The sequence below is a fragment of the Mus caroli genome, unplaced genomic scaffold (assembly GCF_978045245.1).
Source record: "Mus caroli unplaced genomic scaffold, Mus_caroli_1 scaffold_8, whole genome shotgun sequence".
NCBI classification, from domain to species: Eukaryota; Metazoa; Chordata; class Mammalia; order Rodentia; family Muridae; genus Mus; species Mus caroli.
In genome coordinates, this window is record NW_028227263.1 from 26,339,855 (window position 1) to 26,367,356 (window position 27,502).

Genomic DNA, 27,502 nt, shown 5'->3' on the forward strand with positions numbered 1-27,502 from the left:
CTCAACTTTAAAAATATACTGTTCCTTACTTTATAAGACATTTAAGAGTTCATACTAGGTTGTATAGACTTATCCCTTAGGGCAATGCCACAACGGATTTGTATACTAGACAAATTATAGGCCTTACACAAAACAATTGGCCATACAATCTCATTCCCTATATCATCAAAATAATAATAGCTTGAGACAACAAACTGTATTTCTAGAAAATAAACATGTCAAATTGTAAAGACTTGTTCTCAATGTCCTCAATTTCTTCATGTACCACATAATGGTGTTAATCCTCGAAGACTTATACCTAATCAATTATTACAAATAGATGATTTTGAAAAATTAAAATATTTACATGTGACTTGATACCTTTTCAGGCTTTCTAATTACAACTGCTTTAACAAGAGAAACAACTAAAAATGTAATTAGTTGTTGCAGCCTGCCCGCAGTCCACAACACGAACGGTTCAACCGAGAATGGCAGTTCGAGCTGAAAAGAGAGGAATCTAGACGGGGCGGAAGAAAGAATGGAGCTAAGACAAGATTCTGATCAAAGCTCAATTTTACTATTTCCAGACACTCAGTTATAAAGGAAGGGGGAGGGAACCCGATTTCCCGCCAAGTAACTCAGGGTCCAGTAGCAGGACGAACACGTGTGTGCCTCCTCCAAGCAGCAAAGGCAGGGTCCAGCAGTAGGCGTGGCAGGACGAATGAGCAGGAAGCTCCACCCTTGAGCAAGCAGGTTCCAGGCTGGGGGAAGGGAGGCCACATCTCCTCCCATTAGTTAACAAAAAAAGAAAGGGCTGGCCTGAGGCAGAAAAATTATCTATGCTGCAATAGTTCTGTCTGAGTTCTTAGGGCTAAAGAAAAAACCTGTTTCCGTGGGATTCTCTAACTTTTCTAATGGTAAACTGTATCTGGCTAAAACTGTCTTTATTATCCTAGTAAACCACTAACAGAATAGGCTCTGACTTTATAATGCTAATTAGTGCTGAATAGGTAACTACCTGTTTGCATTTTAAGTAGGGCGTTGGAACCCTGGCTAAGTTTAACTAAACAAATTTAGAATAACACTGAGCTGATATTCCTCCGCAATTTTGGATGACAGGCAGGGAAACAGGGAGAAGGGGTAAGACTGGCTGGCTCCTAGTACAAGGCCAGTTGGCTTTTTTTTTTTATTTGGGTGGGAGGCAGTGAAGGGCTTGCCCTTTCGACAGTAAGGTCTCCAACCTCTCTCCCCACTATTAATTAAGTTTAAATAGGCAATGCTTAACAGAGGTGATCAAATGATTTTCTCATCCGTAGATGAGTGGGCCTTTAACCTTGACTTGGGTGGACATTGACCTGATTCCTCCCATGAGCGTTATAACAACCCACATCTGTGGCTCTTGGTATCTTTTGGGGAGGGGAGGCAGAGCCTTAGGTATTTTTGGTTTTTAGCTGGAATCAGATACCAACCTCCTTCAAATCAGGTGTGTCGCACAGGAAACTCAGAAACGGTCAAGCTGGACCTTCCCTCCGCAGTAATCTCCTGCGCCAAGCAGTACCCATACTGTATTCATATGATTATGAATCAGTACGCGCAGTTCTGAGCTATGCGCGGTCTCTATATGAGACTTGTCAACCTCAGATTTAGCAAGGCCTAGACAAGAATTATGTCAGTATTAACACCATGGATTGTGGTTAAAATAGGAGCTGGAAGTCTTTTCTCCTCATCACTGTTATTCCCTAGCCTGAGGAACTAAGGACACCTTGCAGTAACAGCAAGGGTGAAAAGCCAGAGGCCAGCTAAGGGACTAAGCCCATCTCTATCAAAATAAGAACTAATCTCTGTAAATATATGAAATTTCTACTTCCCTAGCTCTCCTGGTAAATCTAAATCCTATCTCAGACTGAAAGCCACGTGCTGGGATGTCCTTGGAAGGGAGATTAGCAGTACCACCTGTTTGCTCTAGGGGGAGGAGAACCGGAGAATGTAGATTGACCTGCTTGAGAAAAGAAAGAAATCTAAACAATGAGAGGGTAGCAATGTAAATTTTCTGTTTGGAGAAGTCAAGGTCCTTTATTTAGATGCAAATTGTAAAGCTAAAGCTAATCTCCGGCCTCTTGTAGGGGAATTGGCTCAGAGGAAAAGAGCGTTTCTGGGAACTTCCACTCCCAGCTGAATTCTAAGCACAAGAGGAATTTTAGTCTTTAGAATGATACTTACGAGAAGAGACAGAATCTGTGTTTACCTGACGAATTAATTTAATTTCACAATTAAAGCATGCATTATTCCCTCGTTTCCTCGAGAACATTGCTTGCGCGTGGGTTCCCTGCGAGAACTCGCAGGAAGGCCTGATGTCTGCGCAAAGACGGACATATCCCGCCAAATCTGTCTGTCCCTTATGCGGTTGAATTGCAGCTCGGCAAGTTGCGTTAGCATTCTCATAAGCCAGTTGCATAACGAAGGGACTACCTGTGTCTGGACTTCCAAGGATTCTACTAGCTGAAATCAACAGCCTGTCCACAAAGTCTTGATATGGTTCATCAGAACCCTGCCGAATGCTAGCTAAACTTCCACTAGTATCTCCTTTAACTGGCAACCTTCCCCAAGCACGGCGTGGGGCTGTCGCAATTTGCGCGTACACTGCAACGGGAAAATCAATCTGATTTGTCTGTCCCTCATATGGACCCTCTCCTAAAAGCATGTTGCTATCCCAGTATGAGTTACCAGCCTGAGCATTAGAAGCAGCAGTTTTCTTACTGGCGTCTCGCCATTCAGAATCCCAAAGCAAAAAATCTCCTCCTGACAGGGTAGCCTTGGACAGAGTCTTCCAATCTGAGGGGGTTAAGTTTGACTCCGCAACTGTGTCCAGTAATGCTTGAGTGAATGGGGCTGAAGGACCATATTGCACAACAGCCGCCTTTAACTCTTTTATCAACTTGAAATCCAAGGTCTGGTAATGTCTGCTCCTAGCATCTTGCTGATCAACTACCTCGACCACAGGAAAGGCCAGCATATTAGACGAATTCTGTCCTTTCCCATGAGCCTGACTCACAACTCTTTCTAGCGGCACCTGGTGAACTACAGAAGAGTTACTCTTCTCCGCTTCTGAGATCTTTTTTAGTTTCCGAAGCTCATTAGTCAGCCTCTGAAGCTTAATCTCAAACTCTAACTCGCTTAGCCGTGTGTCCCTATGAGTAGCACCTCCCGAAGTGGTGACTATAGGTGAAGCGGGAGATTCGCAAGAGGACCAATTCTCATTAAGGTAATGGGCAATTCCTCTATCTGAGTGATTTTTGTTAAAATTCAGTCCATCATCAGAGTTTCCACATTTATCAATTTTTGAGTTAAGAAGATCTTTTTCTGAGGAGGCCTTCTCTGATAGGCACTCCTCCTGAGATACCACAAGCTCCGCCTGAGGGCAATTTAGCCCTGGAGAAGTTGCATCTTTTATAGCATCATTTACAAGCGCCCAGAGGCCTAGGGTAAAATTATCTGTCTGAGCGATATTCAAGGCCTCACCAACTTTCTCCCAGGTTCCACAATCTATCATTTCTTCTTCCTTGAACCATGGACAACAGCTATCTATCTTATCTAAAAAATTTCTTACTAATTGTACTTCAAGCCTTACTCCTCTGGCCTGAAACAACTCCTGAAAACTAAAAACAACCGCCTGATCCATGACTTTAAACCCTTCCTTCTTCCACCTAAGCAGCTTTCTAAAAAGCTGCGGCACACCACCTGTTTCCATATCTAGTTCAGATTAACGAGCTGCTGACCCAAGCAGAAACAGTGTTGGGTTAGCACTGATTCAAACTTGATTCGTATCCTACCGCATCCTCAGCAACACTTTACAAAACTGAAATTTTAGGCTAGCGCTAGCATGTGTACCTGTCCGTTGCTCCGATGCTCCGATGCTCCGATACGAAGATCCTTTCCTTTCTTGTGGAGCTCCACACAGCAGTCGTTTCTCTTAGCATCCCTCTGCCATTCTTCAGGTCCCAGTTCTGGCGCCAACTGTTGCGGCCTGCCCGCAGTCCACAACACGAACGGTTCAACCGAGAATGGCAGTTTGAGCTGAAAAGAGAGGAATCTAGACGGGGCGGAAGAAAGAATGGAGCTAAGACAAGATTCTGATCAAAGCTCAATTTTACTATTTCCAGACACTCAGTTATAAAGGAAGGGGGAGGGAACCCGATTTCCCGCCAAGTAACTCAGGGTCCAGTAGCAGGACGAACACGTGTGTGCCTCCTCCAAGCAGCAAAGGCAGGGTCCAGCAGTAGGTGTGGCAGGACGAATGAGCAGGAAGCTCCACCCTTGAGCAAGCAGGTTCCAGGCTGGGGGAAGGGAGGCCACAATTAGTCATGGCCTACATTGTTTTTCTATACTTGGTGTCCTAAATCAGACTAAAACAAATAATAGAACTGGCTATTACAGTCTAACATTTGAGATGTTTAGACAATTTAATATTACCCATATTCCTGGGATTCCTTATTATCCTAAAGGAGAGGTATTGTAGAACATGCCCATGGAGCTTTAAAACAGTATCTTTATAAAAAACAAAACAAAACAAAAAGACAGAATTATATCCCTACATGCCACACTATTTAAATCATGCTTTTTATTTTTGAAATTTTAAAATTTGGATGCCAAGGAACTCTCTGGTGAGTGTCTATGGCACTCTACAACCAGGCATTCTTATGTCTAGGTGAAATGGAAGGATCCATTTTCTGGCATATGGCATGATCCTGATCAGGTATTTAATATGGGGAAGAGGACATGTTTGTGTTTTTTTCCACAGGATGCAGCAGGATCATGCTAACTGCCAGAGTGATTGGTGTGACATGCTGATGCTGGGACAAAGAATGATGCTGACCTGTGAGCTTGCTGAGTGCCCTGACAATGGTGACAGGAAAGCTGTATTGGACACATGTTCTTGACCCACCTTTGCTTGCCTATATCCCAGATTAGACAAGCTGCCTTGATTCAAGCTTTTAGACCTTGTGGGTCAGAGAACTATATACTATACTATATAATATATATAATATATAATATCCTATATACTATAAAAACTGACTTAGAAAAATTAACCAAAAGGGAAAGTTATAATGACTCCTCTCTTTCCTTTAATGTAACCAGTTATTCTGACTCAATCATGAACTGGTCTAGAAATCAATCCAATACTGAAAAAAAAAGGAAATGACAGACTTCATTTAGAGGGCTGGTTCTGCACATTTACATAGACATATTTGGAAGTCAGTTTCAGTTCTTTATGAAGTTACATTTGCAGTAGATAAAATTGGACAGGATTGGATTTCAAACAACTGCTAGTGCATGTGTTTAAGCTCCTAATCTTTTATTCCTTCAACAGGGAGGATCTACAGCCTTCCATGAGAATGTTATTTTTACATCAATCATTCATAAATAGTAAAAGATTCTATGGCTAAAGTTTGAGAAGGACTAGCCTAAAGAAAAAGAGAAAGAGGACAGAATCATGGATGGTTTGAATCATGATTCTCCACTTCGCCATGGCTTACAACTTTAATTTCTACACTGCTTGGACCGTTAATTATAATCTTGTTGCTTTTAACTTTTGGACCTTGTATCTTAAACAGATTGGTTGCTTTCACATAGGATCGCTTTCAGCAAGCTCTGTTATTCATCATGACAGTTATCCATTGATATGAAGAAATGCATTGAGTACATATTCATATGTCCTTCGTGGATTTAGTCTGAATGGGAAAGAGTGGGCTATAGAAGGCCAATAGTCAGAGATGTGTAAGAGTGTTCTTGAGTTCCTATCTACCTAGCACAGAGACATATATCAAAAGCTATGTTTGTTCTCCCTAACGGGTAAGAAGAAGCAATATAGACACTGATCTAAGACAGGCATGGTTGCCTGGCCACTTTTTACCCTAGATGGGATTATGGAAAACAAGTAAATCTTGTGCCCTTATCCAGCTCATCTTTGAAAAACAAAAACAAAAAAGGGGGAATTGTGCCCTTCCCCCAGCTTTGAGTAGGCTAAAACAAACCTTGAGTGCTTGCCACAATGGTTTTAAGACCTAGCTTGAGTTGTCTGGCCTCACTGCATTTGCAATTTCCTACAGGAGCTTTGAGAAATTGACTGCCTGCCTGCTGAGCTTGCTTTGCAATTCAATGAAGCTGAAACAAAGAATGAGTCTGTGGGCTCTCCCTGTATAAACACAGAACTGAATATTAAACTTTGAGCCTGGATCAGAACCTTTGTCTTGGCTTCATCCTTCTCTCACACCCTGTCCTTTTTCATTTCCAGTCCCCCTTTCAGGTAGACCTAATTCTCCATGGCCGCTGGAAGGCTACAAGCCGTGAGCATCCAAATGCCCTTTTGTAGCAGGAAGTGACAGGTGTCCTTAAATAAGGAGGAAGTTGAGAAGTAAGGATATATGTATTCTTTGCTGGTATGAGAGAAGAGCTTCGAGGCACAAGACAGAGGAAACACTTGCAATGTGAAGAGAAACCTCAGGATGGAGCTGACTTACCAGCACTTTGATGTTACAGTTACCCCTGGAACCAAGGAAACAGATCTTTGCTGTTGGAGCCAACCCATCCTGGGAATTGCCTTAGCAGACCTTTGCAGGTTGACTTTGCTTGCTATCATTTCACAGGCTCCAACTCTGAGCAGGTGCTCAAGAAATACATATTAACCAGTGAGGAGAAATGCTGGGATTTGGGTAGAAGTCGCAGGCATTGCTTTCTGTCTCCACTAGCTTCTCCCTTTTGTGGTTAGTCTCATCCATCCAGAGCCACACCTTCTTGATTCAGGGTCTGGAAGAACATGGCTTCTTGACACTGTGCCCTGGGATATTTATTACTCAAGGACTGAGCAACAATTTGTGAACAGAGAGTTAGACATGAGGCATGGAGATGGTTTGGGAAGATTGTTTCTTTTAGGGAGCTGATATGTGAATATAGCTTCTCACAGCAACTTCACACACACACACACACACACACACACACACACACACACACAGGAGTGCCTACATCCATGGATGTGCACATGCATGTCAGGACCAGAGGTCAATGTTCCCATTTTCTATTATTGTTCATCATCTTAACTTTTGGGGCTTCTTAGCACCTGACTAAGACAGATGCAGACACTCACAGCTAACCATTGGACTGAGCCTAGGGACTCCAGTGGAAGAGACTGGGAAGGACTGAAGGAGCTGAAGGGGATTACAACCATGTAAGAACAACAGTATCAAGTAACCAGACCCCTCAGAGCTCCCAGGGACTAGACCACCACCAAGAGTATACATGGGTGGGTCCATGGCTCCTGCTACATATGTAGCAGAGGATGGCCTCATCTGGCATCAATGGGAGGGAGGTGCTTGGTCCTATGGAGGCTTGTTGCCCCAGCAAAGGGGGATGCTAGAGTAGTGAGGCAGGAGTGGATGGGTGGTGGTGGGGAGCACCCTCTTAGAGGCAAAGGGAAGGGGGAATGGGAGGGATGTGCGTGGAGGGGAGACCGGGAAGCAGGATAACATTTGAAATGTAAATAAATAAAATAGCCAATAAAAAAATGGGGCTTCTCAATGAGCACATAGCTTACTGATTGGCTAGGCTGGCTAGCCAGCAAGCGCTTGGGATCTTCTTGTTTTCCTCTCCCGATAAGGTTGAGGTTACAGATGTGCATAGCCACAGATGCCTTTTACATAGCTATCAGGGATCTGAACATTGGGTGTTCATGTATCACCCAGGAGGAACTTTATGATTAGCACCATCTCCCAGGCCCAGGAGAAAAGATTGCCCTCTAAAATAACTTGTTCATTAAATTAGATGTTTCTACTTCTTAAGAAAACCTGGGAGATGGCAAGTGTCTAAGGGGAAGCACTCATGTCTCCAGTGTTTCCTCATAGCAGCTTCCCAGTGTAGCTTATGTTCCCCCTCCCCCATCCAGGATGTAGGCTATGCCTAAGTTCTTCAATAGTTACATTGTTGATTGATTTAATTATTTCTCTATTGCTTTGGCGGTTGTGTGTGTTTTCAGTTTTAAACACTATCTCACTGAATATCTTTGTATATCAAATGTTATCTGCATTTCGAATCTTTTCTTTACAGTGAGTCCCAAAAGTGTGTCTAAATGGAAGGGTATGACGGTCAATGTTTTGATCCAGATGCTGTTGCCAAATGACTTCATCCGAAGGGTCACATTCATTCCCACTGGCATAATGAGGCCAAGGATGCCCTAAGGCGGTGCCGATTTGTCTGTCCCAGGAACAACAGAGTTCTCTTGGTAAAAGCAATGCTGAGGATGTCTTCAGAGAGGGAAGCTAAGCTGTAGGGCATTTGCTGAACTGGACAGTGTCTGTGAGCTCTGGACCAGGGATGCTCTTACATTTTCCAGCATTATCCCAAAATGCACATTTGAAAGCCGACCATCTTTGATATCTATTCTTTGAAGGGATAGTACTCCAAGGAGGAGCTGGCCTGCCCCACTTCCTTCTCCTTCAGAACCTTCAGTGCATCGCAGCATCTCTCTTGGGTTTCATTTCATCTCCCCCACTCTTGGTTTCTCAATTTACTCCTTAGAATCTTTCCAGAAACCGTCTTTGGCAGTTCTGAAATAAAAGCCACCTGGAGACCAAGCAAACACATACAATCACACTTAGAAACAATTATTTCCCAGAGGGACAGTTGTCTTGACTTGTTACTTTCACTACTTCTTTGGAAAGCTCCCACAATTTAGGGTTTTCCCCATGTGAAAACAGTTAAAACTGCTAGTGTTTGGAGCAAATAAGGTTGAAGTATCAACTGGGGTATGTGCATCTTCAGGGCAGAGCCTGGCCCAGGAGGCCAGGCCAGGGAGCAGGGATCCATTTGGTTCCCCAGCTTATGTCTTAGAACCCTGGTGTTTACCTTCCTGGGGTACTTGTATGGAGCAGTCACTGTCTTCACATGCTCCTGGAGTTCCCTGGTCAGGGCTTCTGGGTCATGAGATGCATAGGCTGGAGAAAGGACTATAAATGCCTTTACCACCTACAGGGAGAGAACCGCAGAAGTGATCAAGCCTTCAGTTATGATGTTTTTCTCTTCAAGCTAGCTGTGTGCCTTTATGCCTACTTAAACTTAAACATGAGGGTGCTACTAGATCTTCAAGCACAGACAGTGGCATAAACAACACTGTTTTCCCTGTTTCCTGCCTGTACATACTGAAGTACTGAAGCATTGGCTTTTATGGAATCATTCTGGAGCCTCATCTTCCATGCCATACTTACAATGGCTTCATTAGAAGCCAACACTGATTCCCATAAGATGCAAAGACGCTGAAGGAAGTACCTTCCCAATGACAATAGCCATTTACTTCCTGGTTTTTCTGCAGGAGGATAGAGGAGGAAAGGCTGTTCAGGTGGAACTGAAAAAAATACAGCCCCATTCAAGGGCCTCTGGTCTTTGGAGAGTGCTGCATGTAAGTTTCCCATCAGCAAACATGGAACTATATCATTTCTGTTTCAGTCATGCCAAGGGGCGTTCTGTGCCTTGGCTTTGTCTGCCCAGGTTTCTCCTGGACTTTGCCTCCTGATAAGAGGGAACAACTGTTCAGAACACAATTTCTAGGCTGTTGAGATGGATCAGAGGGTAAATGTGTTTGAGGCTGAGCCTGATGACCTGAGCTCATTATATGGAACCTAAATGGTTTTACTCTTGCAAGTTGTCCTCTGACCTCCACGCATGTGCTGTGATACATGTGCACATTTATTCATACACACACACACACACACAGTTTATATATATATATATAACATATACATGTTATATATAACATATACATGTATATATACATATATAACATATATATAAAACATATACATGTATACATGTAATAACAATTAATGATAGAAAAGGTCATGAATTTGAAAGGGGGCAAGAAGGGGTATATGGGAGAGTTAGGGGAAGGGAAAAGAAGGTAGAAATGTTGTCATTATATTATAACCTCAAAATAAAGTAAAAAACACTTTCTGATAGCAATGGAAGAGCTTAAAAGGCCACTTGGTTGCAGGTCTACAGCAACATCAAACTCTGCATACCTCTCAAGCTTTTGCTAAGGGGTAGTTTTCTTTGCATACTTCCCAAAGGTGTGAGCTCACTATCATTTTCTGTTCAGACAAGAAGAGCTATCTCATACTATGATTACTATTAAACATTTATTGAGCACCTATTATATACACCAGTGTGTGTTCAGACTGTGTTTGGATTGCTGGGATTGTCTGCTGTCCAAGTAAAACTAATTTCCCATCTTGTTTTTGTAGAGTATATTTATGATTCTAAAGGAGGTTAATCAGAAGGAATGTGTGACTGCGGGTGGAGTCTCAGCTTTGTGGTTTTGAGGGGCAGGCTGAGACCAAAGGAGGGATCTACCATTCCGCATTCCCCTTGTTCCTTTGGGTGCTGACAAGTAGAAAACAATGAGGTTCGGTTCTTGCTTGAAGGCTTACCTCTCCCCGGATGGGGTCTGGGCTGCTGACCACAGCAGACTCCAGGACAGCTGGATGCTCAGCAAGTGCACTCTCTACTTCAACAGGACCAATCCGGTAGCTGGAAGAGAAAAGCAAACTCTTTCACATGGCTTCCCTTCCCCTATGGGCGCTCAAGGAGAGGAAGAGCTAACCTGACCTTGAAGAGTTGATTACATCATCATTTCTCCCCAAGAACCAAAAGTAGCCATCCTCGTCCATATGTGCTCTGTCCCCAGTGATGTAAAAGTCTCCTTGCTCTGATGCTGCTGTCTTCTCGGGATTGTCCTAGAAGATGAGGGAAGTTCATGATCACTTGGGAGCAACCACCGAGGCCAGTCCCTGACTGGGGAGCACACCGGGGGTCAGCCACCCTTCAACAGGTACTCTATTGGTTCTCAGGGTTTAAGCTGTCCAGAATTTCCCAGAGCACAGGAGGCTGTAGTCCTGTAGACTTGTAATGTCCCTTCTTTCTTTTCATTAAATGAGAGCGGCCAGGTGGGATCCAGGGCACCCACTCATGAGCATCCTTAGAAGAGGTGAACTCAGGAGGGGATACACAGGGCCACTGGTGCTGGGTAAGCAAGAACACTGAGACTAGAAAATAGAAAGTAAATGGCTTGAAACCCCAGTGAGAGTAAAGAAAAAAGTGAAGATATGATTCTAAGATTACTTGTATGTGTGTGTGTGCGTGCATGCATGCACATGTGTGTTGGTGTGTGTGTGTGTGAATGTGGACAAGTGCCATTAGTGGAGGTCAGAAACAGTTTTGGGTGTCAGTCCTGACTTTGTTCTGGATGGGTCTTTTGTTCTTTGTTTGCACTGCACGCACCAGACTAGCTGGCCAATGAGCGTCCAGGGACTCTCTTGTCCTCATCTCCTCTTAGGAACTGGGATTTCGGACCCTCCTGCCACTGGGTGGAGCTTTAGGTGGGTGGATTCTGAGGATTCAAATTCAGGTCCCCAAGCTTGCAAGGTAGATGCTTTACTTACAAAGCTAACTCTGCAGCCCAATTCCAAAAATTCTAAAGAAAAAGTTACTATTTAATAGAAAGAAAAACTTACTAATGCATATAGAAAAATAGCTGACTGGCAAATAAATTATCCTGAGTCTAAGGTACAAAAAAATGGATCTTTTATGATTCCATGTATAGATTTTAAAAAGAAAACAAAATTACTATATAGAAGCAATTTACCAGTTGCTTCTGAGGTAGAGAGGGTTGAATGTAAAGGACGGCATGGAGCAGTGAAAGGTTAGGGCAGTGTTCATGACTTAACGTCAGAGGTGGCCACATAGGTATACACATTTTCAGAAGTCACTGGACTGTACACCTGCCATGGGTGCATGTTTTTTTTTTTAAACAAGTAAATTTTATCTATATCCAAAAATACATTTTGACAAAAAGCTAGACGATTAATGAATATCTAAAATGTGTATCTTAACAATAGTCTATAAGGTAGAGGCCTGGTGCTCTTACTAGTCTACAGAACACGAAAGCAGATATAAACAAATGGAAAGACAGAAAGAACGAGAAGGATCTGGTGCAGTGGAGCATGCTTGCTATCAAAGTCTGATCATCTGAGTTCAATTCACAAACCCACATGGTAAAAGCAGAGAACTGACTTCCCCAAGCTGTCCTTTGACCTCCACGCACATGTTCTGGCACATACATGCACCCAAATACACACACACACACACACACACACACACACACACAATATTATTTAGTGTAAGAAAATTAGAAAGAGTGAGTGGAAAGTCAGATTCTTCTGGGTTAATTTGTAGACTTAATGTAAAATCTAATTAAATTACTAAGAAATGTTTTCATGAGTTTTGACAAGTTGATTCTAAAATGCACATTCAGTCAGCTTAGTATATGGGCTACGTGGTATCTCTGTGACAAGTAGTTCTTAATCCTTGGCAGCTCTTTTAAATTACCCAGTGGCCTGACCCTCATCATTCCAAAATTTAGTTGATTTGGTTTAAGTGAGGAGTAGGCATCAGGAACAGTTGAAGCGACCAGGGTGTTTCAAATGCACATCCAGGTTTGAGAGTTTTACAGAAAAGAATATGAAGAGATTCCAGCCAAAGTATGTCTAGAGGATAGATAATTACTATCTTATTTTGGAACCTTGAACTGAAATCTGAAGATACAAGTTCAACCAACAAACCAAAAGGAACATCGTGAAAACTTGTTCGGACACCACCTTATAGCTGGCTCTTTGGTAAAAACCTTCGCTTCCTTGAACTTAACATTTCCTATCTTTTAATCACGATGAGATTGCCATGAGTTTGTGTTCTCAACACACTCTTGTCTAAACGTAGGACCTTGCATATAAGTTATGTGGCACTAGATAAGCCATTCCACTTTTGTACCTTCCTTATTAACAGCAGTGTCCCTGATCAATAACAGTAACAACCAACTTAATGCAGTTACTACAAGGGTTACACCATGGATATTTACAAAATGTGCTTCTCAAGGTTTGGCATGCAGTGATTGCTATGACTCCTCACAGCTGTTCCCGACAGCTTACCAGATAGCAGTTGAAGAAACAGAAGGGTCTAGTAGGCTTGATTCGGACAGCAATATTTCCCTCTTTTCCTGGAGGCAGGACATTGCCCTCCTCATCTACAATCTAAAAGGGGGGGGGTTAGCATGACATCTGAGCATCCTTTATACAGTGACGGTACCCAAAAGCTCACCCTGTATCCCCCAGAACATAAATTGCTCTGTGCACCATCAGCAGAGGCTGCCTACCTGCACATCGTAAGGTGGGCTTGCTTTCCCCATAGATCCAGACTTGATTGTTGAGTGTCTTGAATTGCCACAGATGACGACCTGGAGAGAAACCAGTGTCAACCAGGGGGAGCCTCATCCTATTGTTTCCTGGTCCATGCTTGCTCTCACCTGCCATCTGGTTCTCCTTCCTTCTCTTTCTTCTTCTGTCTTTTCTTTCCCTCATGTTCATACCCTTTCTTTCCTTTTCCTTAATTTTTAAATTGTCTTTTCCATGGCCAACAAGCCTTCATGAGGCACTCATGCTGTTCACAGATGGAACCTAAATTGTGTCATTTAGTTCAAAGATTCACTCACTTCTGCATCTTGCTAAGATGGCTATAGGGTTCATTGCTTAAGATTTTACTAAAAATGACAGCGTGGGCTATTCTGGGGTGACAGCTTCCTTGAGCAATTATGAGTTGCTCTTATGAATCTTATAAATTATGAATCTTTATTGTCAACTGGATTGAATTTAGAATCCTCTAGAGGGTACTGTGTCTCTGCGAAGGGGAGACTAGTCTGAACATGGGTGTGATGACGGATCTCTTTGTTTCTGCCAGATAGTTTGTCATAGCCACAGAAAGAGCAATCATGGACAGCATGAGGAAAGCTACTTTGCAGGGCCATGGTGTATGGGAAATTACCCATGACTACCTTAAAACCAAAAGGAGGCATGGCTAATAGTATTCCCTACCAGTTTCAGTGCCCTAGAGCCAGGGCAGTTTCAGACAGGTGTCAGGGAGAGGCAAGGAACTGCTGTGATCCTCAGTGATGGGCTGAGGGCTCTGATGATGTGGCCTGAGACACCAACTCACTGTTTCTGATTGTCCATAGCCTTCATGGAGCTCCAGGCCTGTCTGGCTCTTCCACTTGTCCCTCACATCAGGGTTGAGGGCCTCTCCACCCGTCAAACAGTGCCTCAGACATTGGAACTTGTACCTTTCACAAGCAGGGAGACAAGGCCATCTATGTCATGAACATTCCTACCTAGCCCCCCCATACCTCCCCACACCCCTAGCATTGTTAGAGGTCCAGAGCTCTGAAGTCACTAGAAGGTAAGCTCCCTTCTGTCCCACAGTCAGCTCCAAGGGATCCAATCTCTCTCTGCAGCTATGGTCCACAGTGGCAAGTTAATCCTATCCAAATTTGGGCTACAATCAGATTCATATGATAGGTCTGGGCACAACAGTGGATTGTCTAAATTAATCTACCTAAAAACAAACTGACTGAAAAAATCCATAGAGGCAATGGTCTGATTGAAAGTAATAAATCAATAGAATTTTTAATAGATTAAAAATAGCCTTCTAAGAATTCCCCAATTGTGAAGACTGGGTGTAAAATTCCCAGAGATATTAAATAAATAGCAACCCGTCAGTTCAAAAATTACACTAAATATAAATACATTTTGGATTATTTTCTTCTCCTAGTTGTATTGCACTGATTTAATTCAAGTACTTAGTATTGCTAAGCAGCATCTAATGGGTCTTGAAGAATTACCCAGGGACTGCTTCCTGACAAAATAACAGTGTGGAAATATTCACAAGAAAGGAATGAATGGGATGGATTCTTATATTCAGAGGAATACATTTAAAATCATGCAAGTGTTCCCTTCTTTAGAGTATTTAATGGCCAGAGAGTATGATTAAGGAAGACATTACCTTGGGAGAGGATAGATGTGGGAAACATGGTTGGGATCGGTAAGTTACTGAAAGATGGGGGGACTCACCCAATATCCCTGCAAATAGCCCAGCCCAACTAGTGGATGTTGTTGGGATTTGCCCAGGGTAAGAGTCATCCACAGTGTTGTCAACTTCATTTCAGCATCCCAAGGCAGATTCCTAGGAATGGCTGGCTTGGGTTAATTTGGGTTGGGAGATGGAGTGAGTGAGCTTGTTAGTCTAAGCAAATGAAAAATCCTTGGCTACCAATCCTATTCAATAGATGGTTAGTAGAAATCCAACAATCTCTGTGACACAAGTCACAGAAATGGCTAAGGAACTAGCCTGTGGGTGTGGTATATGGTGGTGACACAGTTTACCTCAAGTGTTAAAATTTTGGATTGCCTTAAATCCTTTCAGTTTTCTCTGGGTATGAATTCTGAAGATCCATAAAATTATGTTTAAAATCTTAATGTAAGATACGTGGGAGTGTGAATGAAACAGCAGATAGTGACAAAGAGAGACACATGAAGTTGTAGAAAGAGACAGAGGTGAAGCAACTCCCAGGAAGACAAAGACAGAGAAACAGGGAGAAGAATTGGATTGAAAGGTGGATGGATTTCCACGTGAGTCCTCACATGAGGACCCTGTAAGTGACAAGCAGAGGCTGTACCTTGTCAGATCTTCTTGTACAAGCAGCCGGAAGAGGGTTGGGACACAGCACAGGGTGGTTATGGGGAACCTGCAGAGAGTCTAAGCAAAACAAGAGGAGGAAAGTTTTCCCAGAGACACTCAGGTGAAATGGAATGGGTGTAATGGGTCTTCACAGTCTCATTGACAAAGCAGAGTAGAAAACCATGCAAGACATCTCTATGTCAAATAACCTCCACGAGCCACCTCCTAACATTTGTTCCTTTATTGGGGGTCTCCTCTTAGACTGCTCCAAGAGTGGTCCTTGGGACCAATAGCATCCTGTTGACATGATGGGAGTCACTTGAGTCATTCAATGATAGAAAGAGGACAGCTTCTGTCTTAAATGTTCTTACCTCTCTCTCTTGAGTGGCACACTCTCTGGGGACTAGACTTCGGATTTCACCTAAAGTTTTGACAAATAGCTTGTGTTTTGACAAGAGCATAGGGAAGAGGGTGATGGAAAGAGAGGTGCAGCGTGCAGTAAGAGGCTTTGATAAAGTGTGGAGAGATGAAATGCTTTCGTGCCTACAGATCTATTTTGATCACAGGTAATGATTGGAGGTTGGGGGTGAGGAAACCAGATTACAAAGGCTCTGAGTGAATTTGTCATTAGATTCCTACATTTCTCATGTCACTTAAAACACGCATCCCATTCATCTCATTCACACCCAGGACACAAGAGATGTTTCAGAGCATGGCATACACTTGTAACCTCCATTCTTGGGACTCAAATGCAGAAGACCTGTGGTTCAAGGTTATCCTGGGTTACATAGTATGACTCTGTTTCAAAACAAGGCCTGGAGAAGTTGCGTTTAATGATAGGACATTTACCCAACATGTGCAAAGCTCAGAAACCCAGCACTAGATTTTTCTTCTTACATTTAGAATAGTTTTGGCATCAACTCGGGGCAGTTCATGCACAAAAATGCAAGCTCCATTGGACCAGGCAGAGAAGAGGGTCCAGGCTGCTTTCACCCATCCAGTGTCAGTTGTGTTCCAGAATATGTCAGACTCAGTCAAGGCCATCCACCTCCTGCCAAAAATGAGAGGAAGTCAGAGCATCCTTATAAAAGCCCCCACCTTTAGAATGGATAATACTGTTCACACCTCGTTATTTGGAGCTCAGATTGCAGAAAGTACCACTTAAGCTCATCAAATCTAGACAAGACCCATCAACTCAACTGTGAGGGCAACAAATGCTTGCTCAGCACTTTCTTTGTACTTGTGTTATAGGCTAGGTAGACAAGTTAAAGGAACGGGTCCTGTGCTTTCTCAACGAAAAGCCTTCAAGGCCCTACCTGACTAACTCTCTGCTTCCTCTCTCACCTCCATTTCCATATTTTTCTCCTTCACCCTCTCCTCTCTCTTCACTCACCCACCTTGTTTTCAGACCTTCAAGACAAACTCTTCCAATACCTTCCACTGGCCACAAAACCCAATCCATAGCTGGACTGGGAATGTTCCACCATCTTGGGGGCCCCTGTGGTTCCACTGGTGAAGTAGATAGCCACCGAATCTCCACTTCTGGTTCTCACACAGTTGTGCTCTGGAGAAGCCGCTCTTGAGAATGCAAGGATAGGAAGAGACACTTAAAACAACACCCCAAGCAGTCCCAAAGATGTAACAGTGGTAGGACTGTTTCAACACATCATGTATGTGGTGCTATGTGGAGTGTTGTGCTATCTGCAGACACCTTCATAGATAGGTACTATCTCTATAACTATTTTATAGCCAAGGAAACTGAAGCTCAAAATGCCCAAATGACTTATTTGAGAGATCCACAAAGGTTGAGTAAATAGCTCAGTCAGAACAGTACAAAGCGGTTTGGGGCATGAGTTTAGTACCTACATACGATACTGTTTGTATCTGTAATCTCAGGCTTGGAGATGCAGACAGGAAGATCCCTGAAGCTCACTGGACAGCCATTCTATCTAGATGGTGAGCTAGAATCTAGATAGCTAGCTATCTAGAGGTTCAGGGTGAGACCCTGTCTCAAGGAAACAAAGGGGTGAATAGTAAAACAGCAAAACACCTAATGTTAACCTCTGGCTTACACATACATGCATACACCTACATGAACAAGTACACACACACACACACACACACACACACACACACAGATCCCTACCTACTTCTTTGAGGACTTTATGATAGGACACATGCACTCTCATGTGTGTAATTCTGTCCATCCGTGAACACAATATAGAGGAATTCTTTTCTAAATGTTTTCTCAAAAATTAGGGGTTTGAGATTAGGTAATTTCCCAAAGTCCTGGGATTTGAAGACTCAGCTAGTTCCTGCTTCTCAGGCCTGGCTGTGTCTTGTGATCTCTGAGTTAATTTTTAAAAGCAATTCTGTTACTTGTGCTCCACCTTGGGCAAAATGAAATCAGAACCTTGTTTTTTTTTGTTGTTGTTGTTGTTTTGTTTTGTTTTTTGTTTTTTTTAGCTCAGATAATTTTAATGAAAACTGAAATTAAAAAAGATATATCTGGGTTAACCTGACAACTCACCTGAGGGATGGGGAGTCCTGGGCATCTGGTTCAGGTATGTCTGGCTAAGTAGGTCAGATGCCGAAGTACACACATTTTTATTTATTCAGGGGCATCTGCTCACAGAGGTGGGCACTCCAGGCTCAGGAGTCCAGCTCTCAGTGGCTTCTTTTTTGGGGGGGAATCTTCTATCTTTGTTTTGTTTTCTTTTTAACTTTATTTGGGGCAGGGTCTGGCTTTGTACTTCCGGCTGACCTCAAACTCGAAATCCAGAGTCCTGGGATGACAGGTATGAGCCACCAGGACAAGCATTCTGGTCTCTGCTCTGGACAAAATATCTCAAATTCACAGATCAATGCCTGCCACATCCTTGTTACAAAGCAAAGTAACAGTGGCTGTGCCCTAATTCTGACTTTATTCCTCTTTGGCATTTTAGGTGAGTCACTTCTCGGTTCAAGACTGTTTGGTTTTTTTTTGCCCATAAAAATAAAATTGCACCTTGTGGGGGGCTCCTTTCAAGGATTAAGCAAGATGATTTCTTCCTTAGTACAGTGTTCTGAGCACCAAAGGCAATGTCAGCCACAGAGCAGGCATGATTAAATCCCTTCCTGCACAAATGAATGCAGCGGAATGCTTATTTAGCACAGGTCCAGGCATTCGGCAAGCCTGGCATACCGCAAGCACCAATATACGGCAGCCTTTTCATTATTAACAGCTTTCTGTGAACTAAATGTATCATAAAGTTTAACTTATACACTCTGGCTAAGAATTCCAACAATCTTTGCCACTGTGTTAGAGGACACTGGGATACAGTGACACACCCATTAACTGAGTGACCTTGTACATTGAGGAGTTCACAGGGTGATGTCTCTGGCCAGTATCTATTTGGTTCAGTCCCCTTGTATTCAACTCTGCTGCTGTAAAAAGAAAATGCTCAAAGCCTATCTCGTTGCTACTGTCCTGGAGGGTTCCAATGTACCTCAGGAGTTCTCGGAAATTGATCCAGCCTGGACGGCTGGTGTCAGACACCAGAAGCTTGGTTTGGAGGGAGGGGCAGTCGGCACTGATGGCATCCACTTGCGGAGCTAGGGCATCACTGGTGACGATGGACTTGGCCCTGGCAGCCTGCAGCCGGTACTTGAGATCCTTTGCTGTCAGCTGGGAGACTCCTGGGATCATGACCACACCTTGGGTCACACAGAGAAGAGAAATTGTGAGGAGAGAAGGAAGATCCGAATGTAGAGGTCAGAGAAGCAAGTAGCTGAGGAGGGTGGGAACGTCTGAGGGAACAATAATGGAAATAACGAAATCCCAAAATGCACAGTACTTGCCTGTGGTATGACCTGTCAAGGCTGTGTCTCACTCAGTTCTCACAATGCTCAGAAATGCATGCTGCTGTGAGAAACACACCATCCATTTGAATAGTCTAGGTCTTTAGATTTTCCTGCCTTAACTAAATCAAATGTCTTGCCCAAGAATACATAGCAAATGTGTAGTACAGCTGGATTTGCAGAGCTAAAGCAGTGTTAAACCTGCTTGTCCATGCTGACTTTATTCCTCTTTGGCATTTTAGGTGAGTCACATTTTAGGCGTGTCACCTGACACACGCTAGAGTCACGTGAAAGGGGGAACCCCCTTTTTAAGACAATGCCTCCATAAGATCAGTCTACGTGCCAGTCTGTAGGGCATTCTCTTAAATAGTGGTGTTGGGGAAAGGGGTCCAGCCCACTATGGGTGGTGCCATCCCCAGGATGGTGGTCCTGGGTTCTATAAGACAGCAGGCTGAATAAGCAATGAGGAGCAAGTCAGTGAGCAGCACTGCTCCATGGCCTCTGCCTCCACTCCTGCCTTCAGGTTCCTGACCTGTTTGAATTCCTGTCCTGGCTTCCTTCAGTGATGGACTATGATGTAGAAGTGTAAAACCAAATAAGCCCTTTCCTCTCCAAGTTACTTTTGGTCATGGTGATCCATCACAGCAATAGGAGCCCTAAGACACTGAGAGTCTGTGATCTTGAAAAGATTATATTGCACCACTGTAACAACTCCTTAGTTCAGTGGTTTCTCATGCCTTTCAAATAAAATGATGCAATAAATCCTGTGTTGTATATGGGTCATTTGCTAATAAAGGAGGTATAGTAGGCAGGGACTCTAGAACACCCACATTGTTTCAACCAAAGCTATGCTAAGGGTGGCAGAGTCCATCTACCTCCAAGGAGAGGGGTAGGGATGGGGGCAGACTTGCCATTTGAAAACCCTCAGTATCTCAGAGTGCATAAAAATAATTTAACACTAAATTATTAGTGTTTTCCATCAAGTTCAACACTCTCATTCATGGAGAAAAACAACTAGTGAGAGCAAGAAGCAGAGGAAAGGTCACTTCAGCACAGCTTGAGAGCCAAGTCCACGGCCTCGCTACCCTTTGCCCTGTCACCCAAACGCTTACACAATTTAGTGCCCAGTGTGAGCACTCTGGGTTGAATTGTGTTCTTTTATGCATGTGTATGTTTGGGTACTATGTATACATGTGTGTGTGTGCTATGTGTACTATGTGTACGTGTGTGTGTGTGCTATGTGTGCATGTGTGTGATTGGAGGAGGTCAAGAGACAACCTCAGGTGTCACTCTTCAAGCACCATCTACCTTCTTTTTGAGACATGATATTTCATTGCCTTGGAACCTGCCTCGTGGCCCAAACTGGCTAGCTGTTGAGGGCTAGGGATCTACCTGTCTCTGCCTCCCCAAGGCTGAGATTATAAATATGTCTCATCACACTTGGCCTCTTTTCTTTTTAACATGGGCTCTGGGGATCAAACTCAGGTCTTTGTAAGCTAGCCCCCAGCCCTGCTGTGTGTCTTCATTATACCTCTCTGATATCACACCCCACACAAGCCATTTGTTTGCTCTGCCTTAGGAACTGAGGCCCAGGAAGACGATCAACAGCCAGAACTGTCAAGAAGAGGAAGTCACTCAATGTTACTTGACAAGAGTGTATGAGGAAAATGTAGGGATGCAGAACTGTATTAATAACAGCTTTGATATTATCTGCTGTATTGGAATAGAGGCTCCACCGAAAATGATAACATTAAATGTGACTGTGAGTTATTTTATTTGCGTATCAATAAAAGTTGTAGGTAGGCAAAAGTGAGATATTTGGTAGCAAATATAAATAACACTCTGACCAAAAGTTTTTTTTTTAATCAGAAACAAAACTCTTATCACAGTTCCCAGCACATAGTAGGTATTTAAAAAAAACTGCAGGACTCCTTATGCTTCGACCCTTACTAAGCAGTTGTCTTTTGTTGTTGTTGTTGTTGTTGTTTTTTGTTTTTTGAGACAGGGTTTCTCTGTGTAGCCCTGGCTGTCCTGGAACTTGTCTGTAGACCAGGATGGCCTCGAACTCAGAAATCCACCTGCCTCTGCCTCCCCAGTGCTGGGATTAAAGGCGTGCACCACCACTGCCCGGCTCTTTTTTTTTCTCATGTCATTGTCTGTCTACTGTATGCAATCTGGTCTGTGACTGCTGGGTAAAGGAAGAGTGAACCCCATGTGAGATTCCCTTTGTTCCATCTTCCAAATCTTGTGATTGGTGAGAACCGCAAAGCTCTGGTGAGTAGTCTCAGTTCTATGGAAGGAGTGCTAACCTTGCTCACTGACCTGTTCGCATACAAGCCACGCTGATCAGCCACCAATCTGGGAGTCTCGGAAGCACCAGCATCATTCTGTCTCCAGGTTGCAGGCCACACACACCCTGTAAGACATTGGCTGCCTTCCTGGACTGCTTCCCCAGCTCCTCAAATGTCCACTTGACTTCTGTTCCTGAGCCGTTCACCCACCAGAATGCAGGATTTGGGGGCCGGTGCCCTGTCTGGACAGTGGGTGCAGCCAGGGAAAAACAGAAACCATTATTGAGTGGTTTTGCTCATTTGTTTTTTAAGAAAAACCTTTTTACAGGCGTTGTGTTGAGTAGTTCCTCCTATATATTATTTGTTACCATAGAAGAAGGGGCCTTTTTAATTGAAGAATAAAAGAGGGAAATGTTGCGGGTTATCCTGGTGCTGTTTGTATTCTCATGTTAATACTGCTTCCTCAAGAGGCTTGTCCCTGATGAGCAGCCCATCACATACTCAGGTGATCTCATGGGAACCATCTCCCCACTTTAACTGCTCAATGAAAGCTAGAGCCTGTGATGGGGCAGTGGAGGGGAAAGGTGGGATGGAAGTTTTGAGAGTGGGGGTGGGTGGAAAGATAGAAGAGGATGAGAGAGGAAGGGGAAAGGACAGAAGAAGAGGAGGAGGAAGCCATGATGAAGAACTATGTGGCCAGGAGAAACCACGAGTAGTAAGGGGTCTTATAGCTGGGGAATAAGTTAGTATAGTGTTAGATCTGCCCAATCTAGGCTTATAGCTTATAATTATAATAACATTATGTGTTTTTCATATGAGCTTATTGGGGTTGGAAATTCCAACAACAAAGTTATCTGATCACTGAGTTCAAAAATCAAAATAATGGGCCAAGAGTATGAGTCAGTTGATGGAGTGCTAGCTTGACATTCACCAACTTCTGGGTTCAGCCCTCAGCATTGAATAAACCAGGTGCTGTGTAGCATGCCTGTAAATCTAGGACTTAGGAGACAGAAGCAAGAGGATCAGGAATCCAAGATCATGGTTGACTACATAGTGAATTTAGGACTAGCCTTGTCTACATGAGACCATCCTTCATAAAACTAAAAGCCAACCAGTCAAACACAAACCAAAAGGTTCGCACCTTCCCTGTAGGTCAGAGAGTGGTCAGTTTTATTTGTTACTTAAGTATCCTCTCAGTGTTGAATTAGGCAAACATAAGCAAATTTCCCATACCAACATTTTAATGTAAAAGGTAAGACGACTTACACTCTCCCATGTTCCTCCCTGTTTAATTAAACCATTACCCCACTTCAGCCACAAATCACTACATAAACACCCACAACTCATTGATTTTTTTTTTTGAAAAGTTCTGCAAGGTTGCATAACTGTTAGTGTTTGTTGCTTTGATAAAACTCCATGACCAAAAGGCAATTTAGGGAAGAGTTTGTTTGGCTTGAAACTCTAGAGATTAAAGCCCCTGTTTCTCCTACTCGGAAGGGAAGAGCACCAGAGACAGAATATCATCATAACCGAGCTCCCTTCTGCTTATAGAATCCATCGGAAGAGGACGCAGAGCAGGCACAGATGTCCTCTGTGATCTGGGCTCAGACTGAGTGACACTTTAAGCACATGGTTCAAGGCGTGTCTGGCTCATACCACCTGGGTCTAATTTGTCCCCTTCAGGCCTCAGGCTTTAGTGCTAACAGTTTCAATTTTAGGACTTGCCAAGTTCCCAGGACACGGTGTTGAGATGTGCTTATCTTACAGTCTTGACTCTCACCACAGTATCTGGGGGACTTCAGATGCCCATGTGGGACACCAGGGAAGGATGAGCCTCACCTTTTCCAGCTGACTCCACACATCCAACACATCATGAGCAAAGTTGAAGTACTCGGGCACTGGCTGCCTCCCCAGGCTGATGGCTTCCCAGGTAGCTACCACCTCAGGGATCGGGGGAGGTGGTGGCTGTGTGTGAATCCTGCAGACTCCCCAGGAGCTCCTCAGAGCCTGGCAGACCAGGCCTCTCAGCCATAACCTCATGACTTCTATCAACTTCTGCCTGTTACCAAAGAGGAGAGGGTATAATGTTGAATTCTGGAATTTGGGTCAAGAAGGAGTCTGTAACCAGCCATGTGTGTGGCAGTGTAGCTCATATTGACAGTCATTCTGCTGTGACACTGGAAGTGTCTCTTCTCTGAATGGGAAGTTCTCTCCTACCTCTCTCTGTATCAGGGTCTGCATGTATCTGAGACCATCCATTCACAGCCCAGTTCTTAAAACTCAGGCCTTCAAGGGGATCCCCCAATGACCATAATTTTGCTGTATTAAAAGCAATCAACATGCGTTTTGTGTGTCTGTGTATATGGATTGTGTATGTGTTTTTAGGTACACATGTGTGCTCAGGTGTGTGTGATCAGTACATATGGAAGCCTTGACTGTTGTTCTTTAGGCACTGCCCCCTCCCCCTTTGAGGCAAGATCTCTCATTGTCTTATAACTGACCAGTTAGGCTATGCTGGCTGGCCAGTGCACCCCAGGAGTCCTCCTGTCTCCAGCTCCTCCATGTAGGTTTTGGGATAGAATTAGCCCCTCATATTTGCAGGGCAAAGATTTTGTTGCCTGAATTATCTCCCTAGATCCTTAGCCCACGTCTTAACTGTTTCAACTGATAAATAATTACATAGCTTTAGAGGCCACACTGGGACATTTCAGCTAATTTGTGCAGTATGTGACATCATCTCAAACAGCTCAACTCTGCCCAGTAGAGCCAAAATGCTAGCCACACATGCCACACAGAGATTTATAGCACTGAGATGCAGGAAAGTAAAAAGGAAACAAATTAGATAATATATCGTACTTAGCCAGGCATGTGAACAACATATCACTTGTCTTTTGTACCGAGACTGCAAGCAGAGTGTGCACTTGAGGCTAACACAACAGCTAGGTTTCTTAAGTGCCAGGAGCTGCCAGTGGGCAGGGCTGTTTTAGGCCCTTGCTGTTCAGGGGATGGGACCTTGGAGCATGAGTGGTCCCCAGAGCTGTGCCTCGGCTCCCACCTGTGAGTGTGACTCTGCATGTTCACAGGGTTCCAGAGATATCTGTAGCCTGGGGACACTTTCAGTTTCAGTCCCTTGGGGCAAATTCCTCTAGTGATAACAGAACAGGGTAACAGTAAGACAATGATAATACCTTTCAACAGCGGGAAAGGCCCACAACCATTCCCACAACCACTGAAGGCTGACTGTGCACAGAGCATATTGGGAAAAAAACAAAAAACAAAAAAACCCAGCAACAACAATTTCACATCAATAAATTGCCCATGCACCTGAAACTATCCATGCTCTTGTAAGCAACCCTAATTAAACTCACTGGGTTCAGGAAATAATAACTTAAAAAACCAAAAATGCCAGAGAGGGACTAGTTGAGAAGGAGGAGGAGGAGGAGGAGGAGGAGGAGGAGGAGGAGGAGGAGGAGGAGGAGGAGGAGGAGGAGGAGGAGGAGGGCATCAGTGGGGATGGAAAGGGACAAAGAGTGGAAACAAGGATGATTAGGATGAAAACACATTTTATCCGGGTCTGAAAAGCCTCGCTGAAGCCCATTATTGTGTATAATAACATACGCTCGATCAACGGTAAGAACTACACAAAAAGCTTTTCATGAAGCCCTGTGACAACTCTCTCCCAAATTCTACTTTCCTCATTAGAGGAGGCGGCTTAGAAGGGAAACAGTTACTTCCGACTCTCACTTTCCAGAAAAGTCTAGGCTCAGCCTTTGGCTCATAGCCACTAACACCAGGTTTAGAGCCTCGGATCTCCTGGACATCGCTCCTGTATTCTGCCTCACACCCGTTTCTTTGACTCTTCCCTTCTTGATGGCTGACCTCCACAGCCTTCAGGTCTTTCCCGACAATTTCCTAAGGTCACATTGTGCAATTCCTATCCTTGATTTAATCCCCAAAGGTCTTTGGGTAAGTGGCATGTGCCAGTGAAGGATTTCTTGCTCAGTTACCTTGTTTTAAAATCTGAGGTACACAAAAGGCATCTGCGTTTCACTTCAGCAGCAAGGCAGACCTATAAGCTCCTGAGAAGATTTCCCCAGAAGCGATGAAGGCAGGATTGGGACAGGGAGCTTTAGTCCCAAGCACAGCCTGGAGAGAATAAGGTTAGAAGTCAGCAGCTTCAAGTTTCAGAGGGGCAGGACACTGTGAGCTGGTGAAAGCAGCTCCCTGCCAGGGTTTCCCAGGCACACAGTGCTTGCAAGATAAACCTTGGCCTGGAGTCAGCCTGCTAGGGACTGGCACACTGGTACACGTGCTCCCTGGAATTCAAATGAGAGCTTTATGCTGCTTTAACAGAAAGGACATTAAAACCAGGTCCTATCTGTTTTTCACCTGAATGCCTCCTTCTGCACCCCCAATACCCTTTGCCCAGGGCTTAAAGATAAAAATGTGACCCTGAAGGAATAGCTTGGCAAAGGATGTGAGCAGGATTCTTTGAGCGAATGAAATGGCTCTTGGATGGGGGCCAAGGCAGCACAATTACATAAATTTACTGGAAAGAAAAAAAAACCTGGATATTACCTAAATAAAGCTGTTGAGATCAAATAGAAAGCTTTCTAATGGTCCCTACTTCCTGAAGGGTTAAAGCCAAAGCTGTGATACGGGTGCATGGCAGGCAGGCAGGCAGGCAGGCAGGCAGGCAGGCTGCTTCTTTGAGAACAGCAGCAAAAAACCATCCTGATCCACAGCCATTGGGATGCCATTAGTGTAGCTATCACCAGAACCAGCTTCCGAAGCTCCAACAGGTTAATTTGTGCCCCACCCCACCCCGTAATTGGTTCCAGCACAGTGTGGCTCCATGTCCGAGTCTTCCTGCCCAGATGCCCCTTCTACAGGGTATCCTACCTTCAAGTCTCACATGGAACAGCCCCGGGACCTCCCTCAGACCAGAACTGTCTCCACCAGCAGTCTTTGGCCACTCCTCTGACCACCATTCCTCCCTCTCTAGGACAGGCCCCTTTCTAATGCTGTGTAGTTTTAGTTAATTCCCAGTGTGCCTCCCCTTCACACAGGCACAGTAGGACACATGGACGAAGATTTGGGGTCCTCTGCACTCTGGTACTCCTGCACTCGGAACACTGCTTCATTTGGGAGACTTCGTGATTCTTTGTTGAGTCCTCAAGTAGCAAAGGCAAAGATTCATTTAATATTTTTTCACTGCCAGATACTGTGTTGGGGTTTTCCATGGGTAATAGGTTCAAAGTGATTTCTGTGTTTTGCTTTTTTTTATTGTATGTATGTATGTTATGTATGTATGTATGTATGTATGTATGTATGTATGTATGTATGTATTTTTGGATAAAATCTAACCTGACAAAGTCCCCATCTCCCAGCACAGGACCTCAGAGCATTGTTCTTAACACTAGAGGGGGATGAGGGGTTGTCACACAGGCTGTGTAGCATTCATACGCCATGTTCCTCCTCTGACCTTGTCAGGTCAACCTGGCCCATGTCCACGTGAGCAGCATTTCTTTCTCCCTGACTTCCTTGGCCACAGTGTCTTCACTGGGCCCTAGGCAATAAACCCAAGCCTGAATTTGCAGCAGTTTCTAGAGATATGTTCTACACACCCAGATATATGGACAAACGAGCTATCTTCAGGTGATAGAATTTCAATATCCCTGTGTCTGTCAGTATTTGATAAGGGCTGGGGCAGCAGAAAGCTGAAGGGTGAAAAATTTGGCCATAACAATGACACACTAATCATATAAACAGCCATTATTTTAAAAATA

At 43.9% G+C, this 27,502-nt stretch overlaps 1 protein-coding gene and 1 long non-coding RNA gene across 2 annotated transcripts in view; one reads left to right on the forward strand and one right to left on the reverse strand.

The window, feature by feature from the left end:
• LOC147002866 (uncharacterized) overlaps positions 1 to 4,961 on the forward strand; it is a 35,497-nt gene extending 30,536 nt beyond the window's left edge. The window contains exon 5 of the long non-coding RNA XR_015047820.1: positions 4,778 to 4,961. This is a non-coding gene — a long non-coding RNA (uncharacterized LOC147002866). The remainder of the gene's footprint in view (positions 1 to 4,777) is intronic.
• Positions 4,962 to 7,945: 2,984 nt separating this feature from the next.
• On the reverse strand, positions 7,946 to 25,994 carry Acsm5 (acyl-CoA synthetase medium chain family member 5). Its single transcript, XM_021166548.3, has 14 exons — positions 25,721 to 25,994; positions 23,553 to 23,772; positions 21,745 to 21,955; positions 19,071 to 19,278; positions 17,017 to 17,160; positions 16,480 to 16,633; positions 15,581 to 15,660; positions 14,065 to 14,188; positions 13,229 to 13,309; positions 13,005 to 13,106; positions 10,630 to 10,757; positions 10,452 to 10,551; positions 8,875 to 8,994; positions 7,946 to 8,592 (listed from the first exon to the last, which is right to left on the reverse strand). The coding sequence occupies exons 2-14, from the start codon at positions 23,751 to 23,753 to the stop codon at positions 8,509 to 8,511; spliced, it is 1,737 nt and encodes a 578-aa protein (XP_021022207.1). The 5' UTR covers positions 23,754 to 23,772; positions 25,721 to 25,994; the 3' UTR covers positions 7,946 to 8,508.
• Positions 25,995 to 27,502: the final 1,508 nt, after the last annotated feature.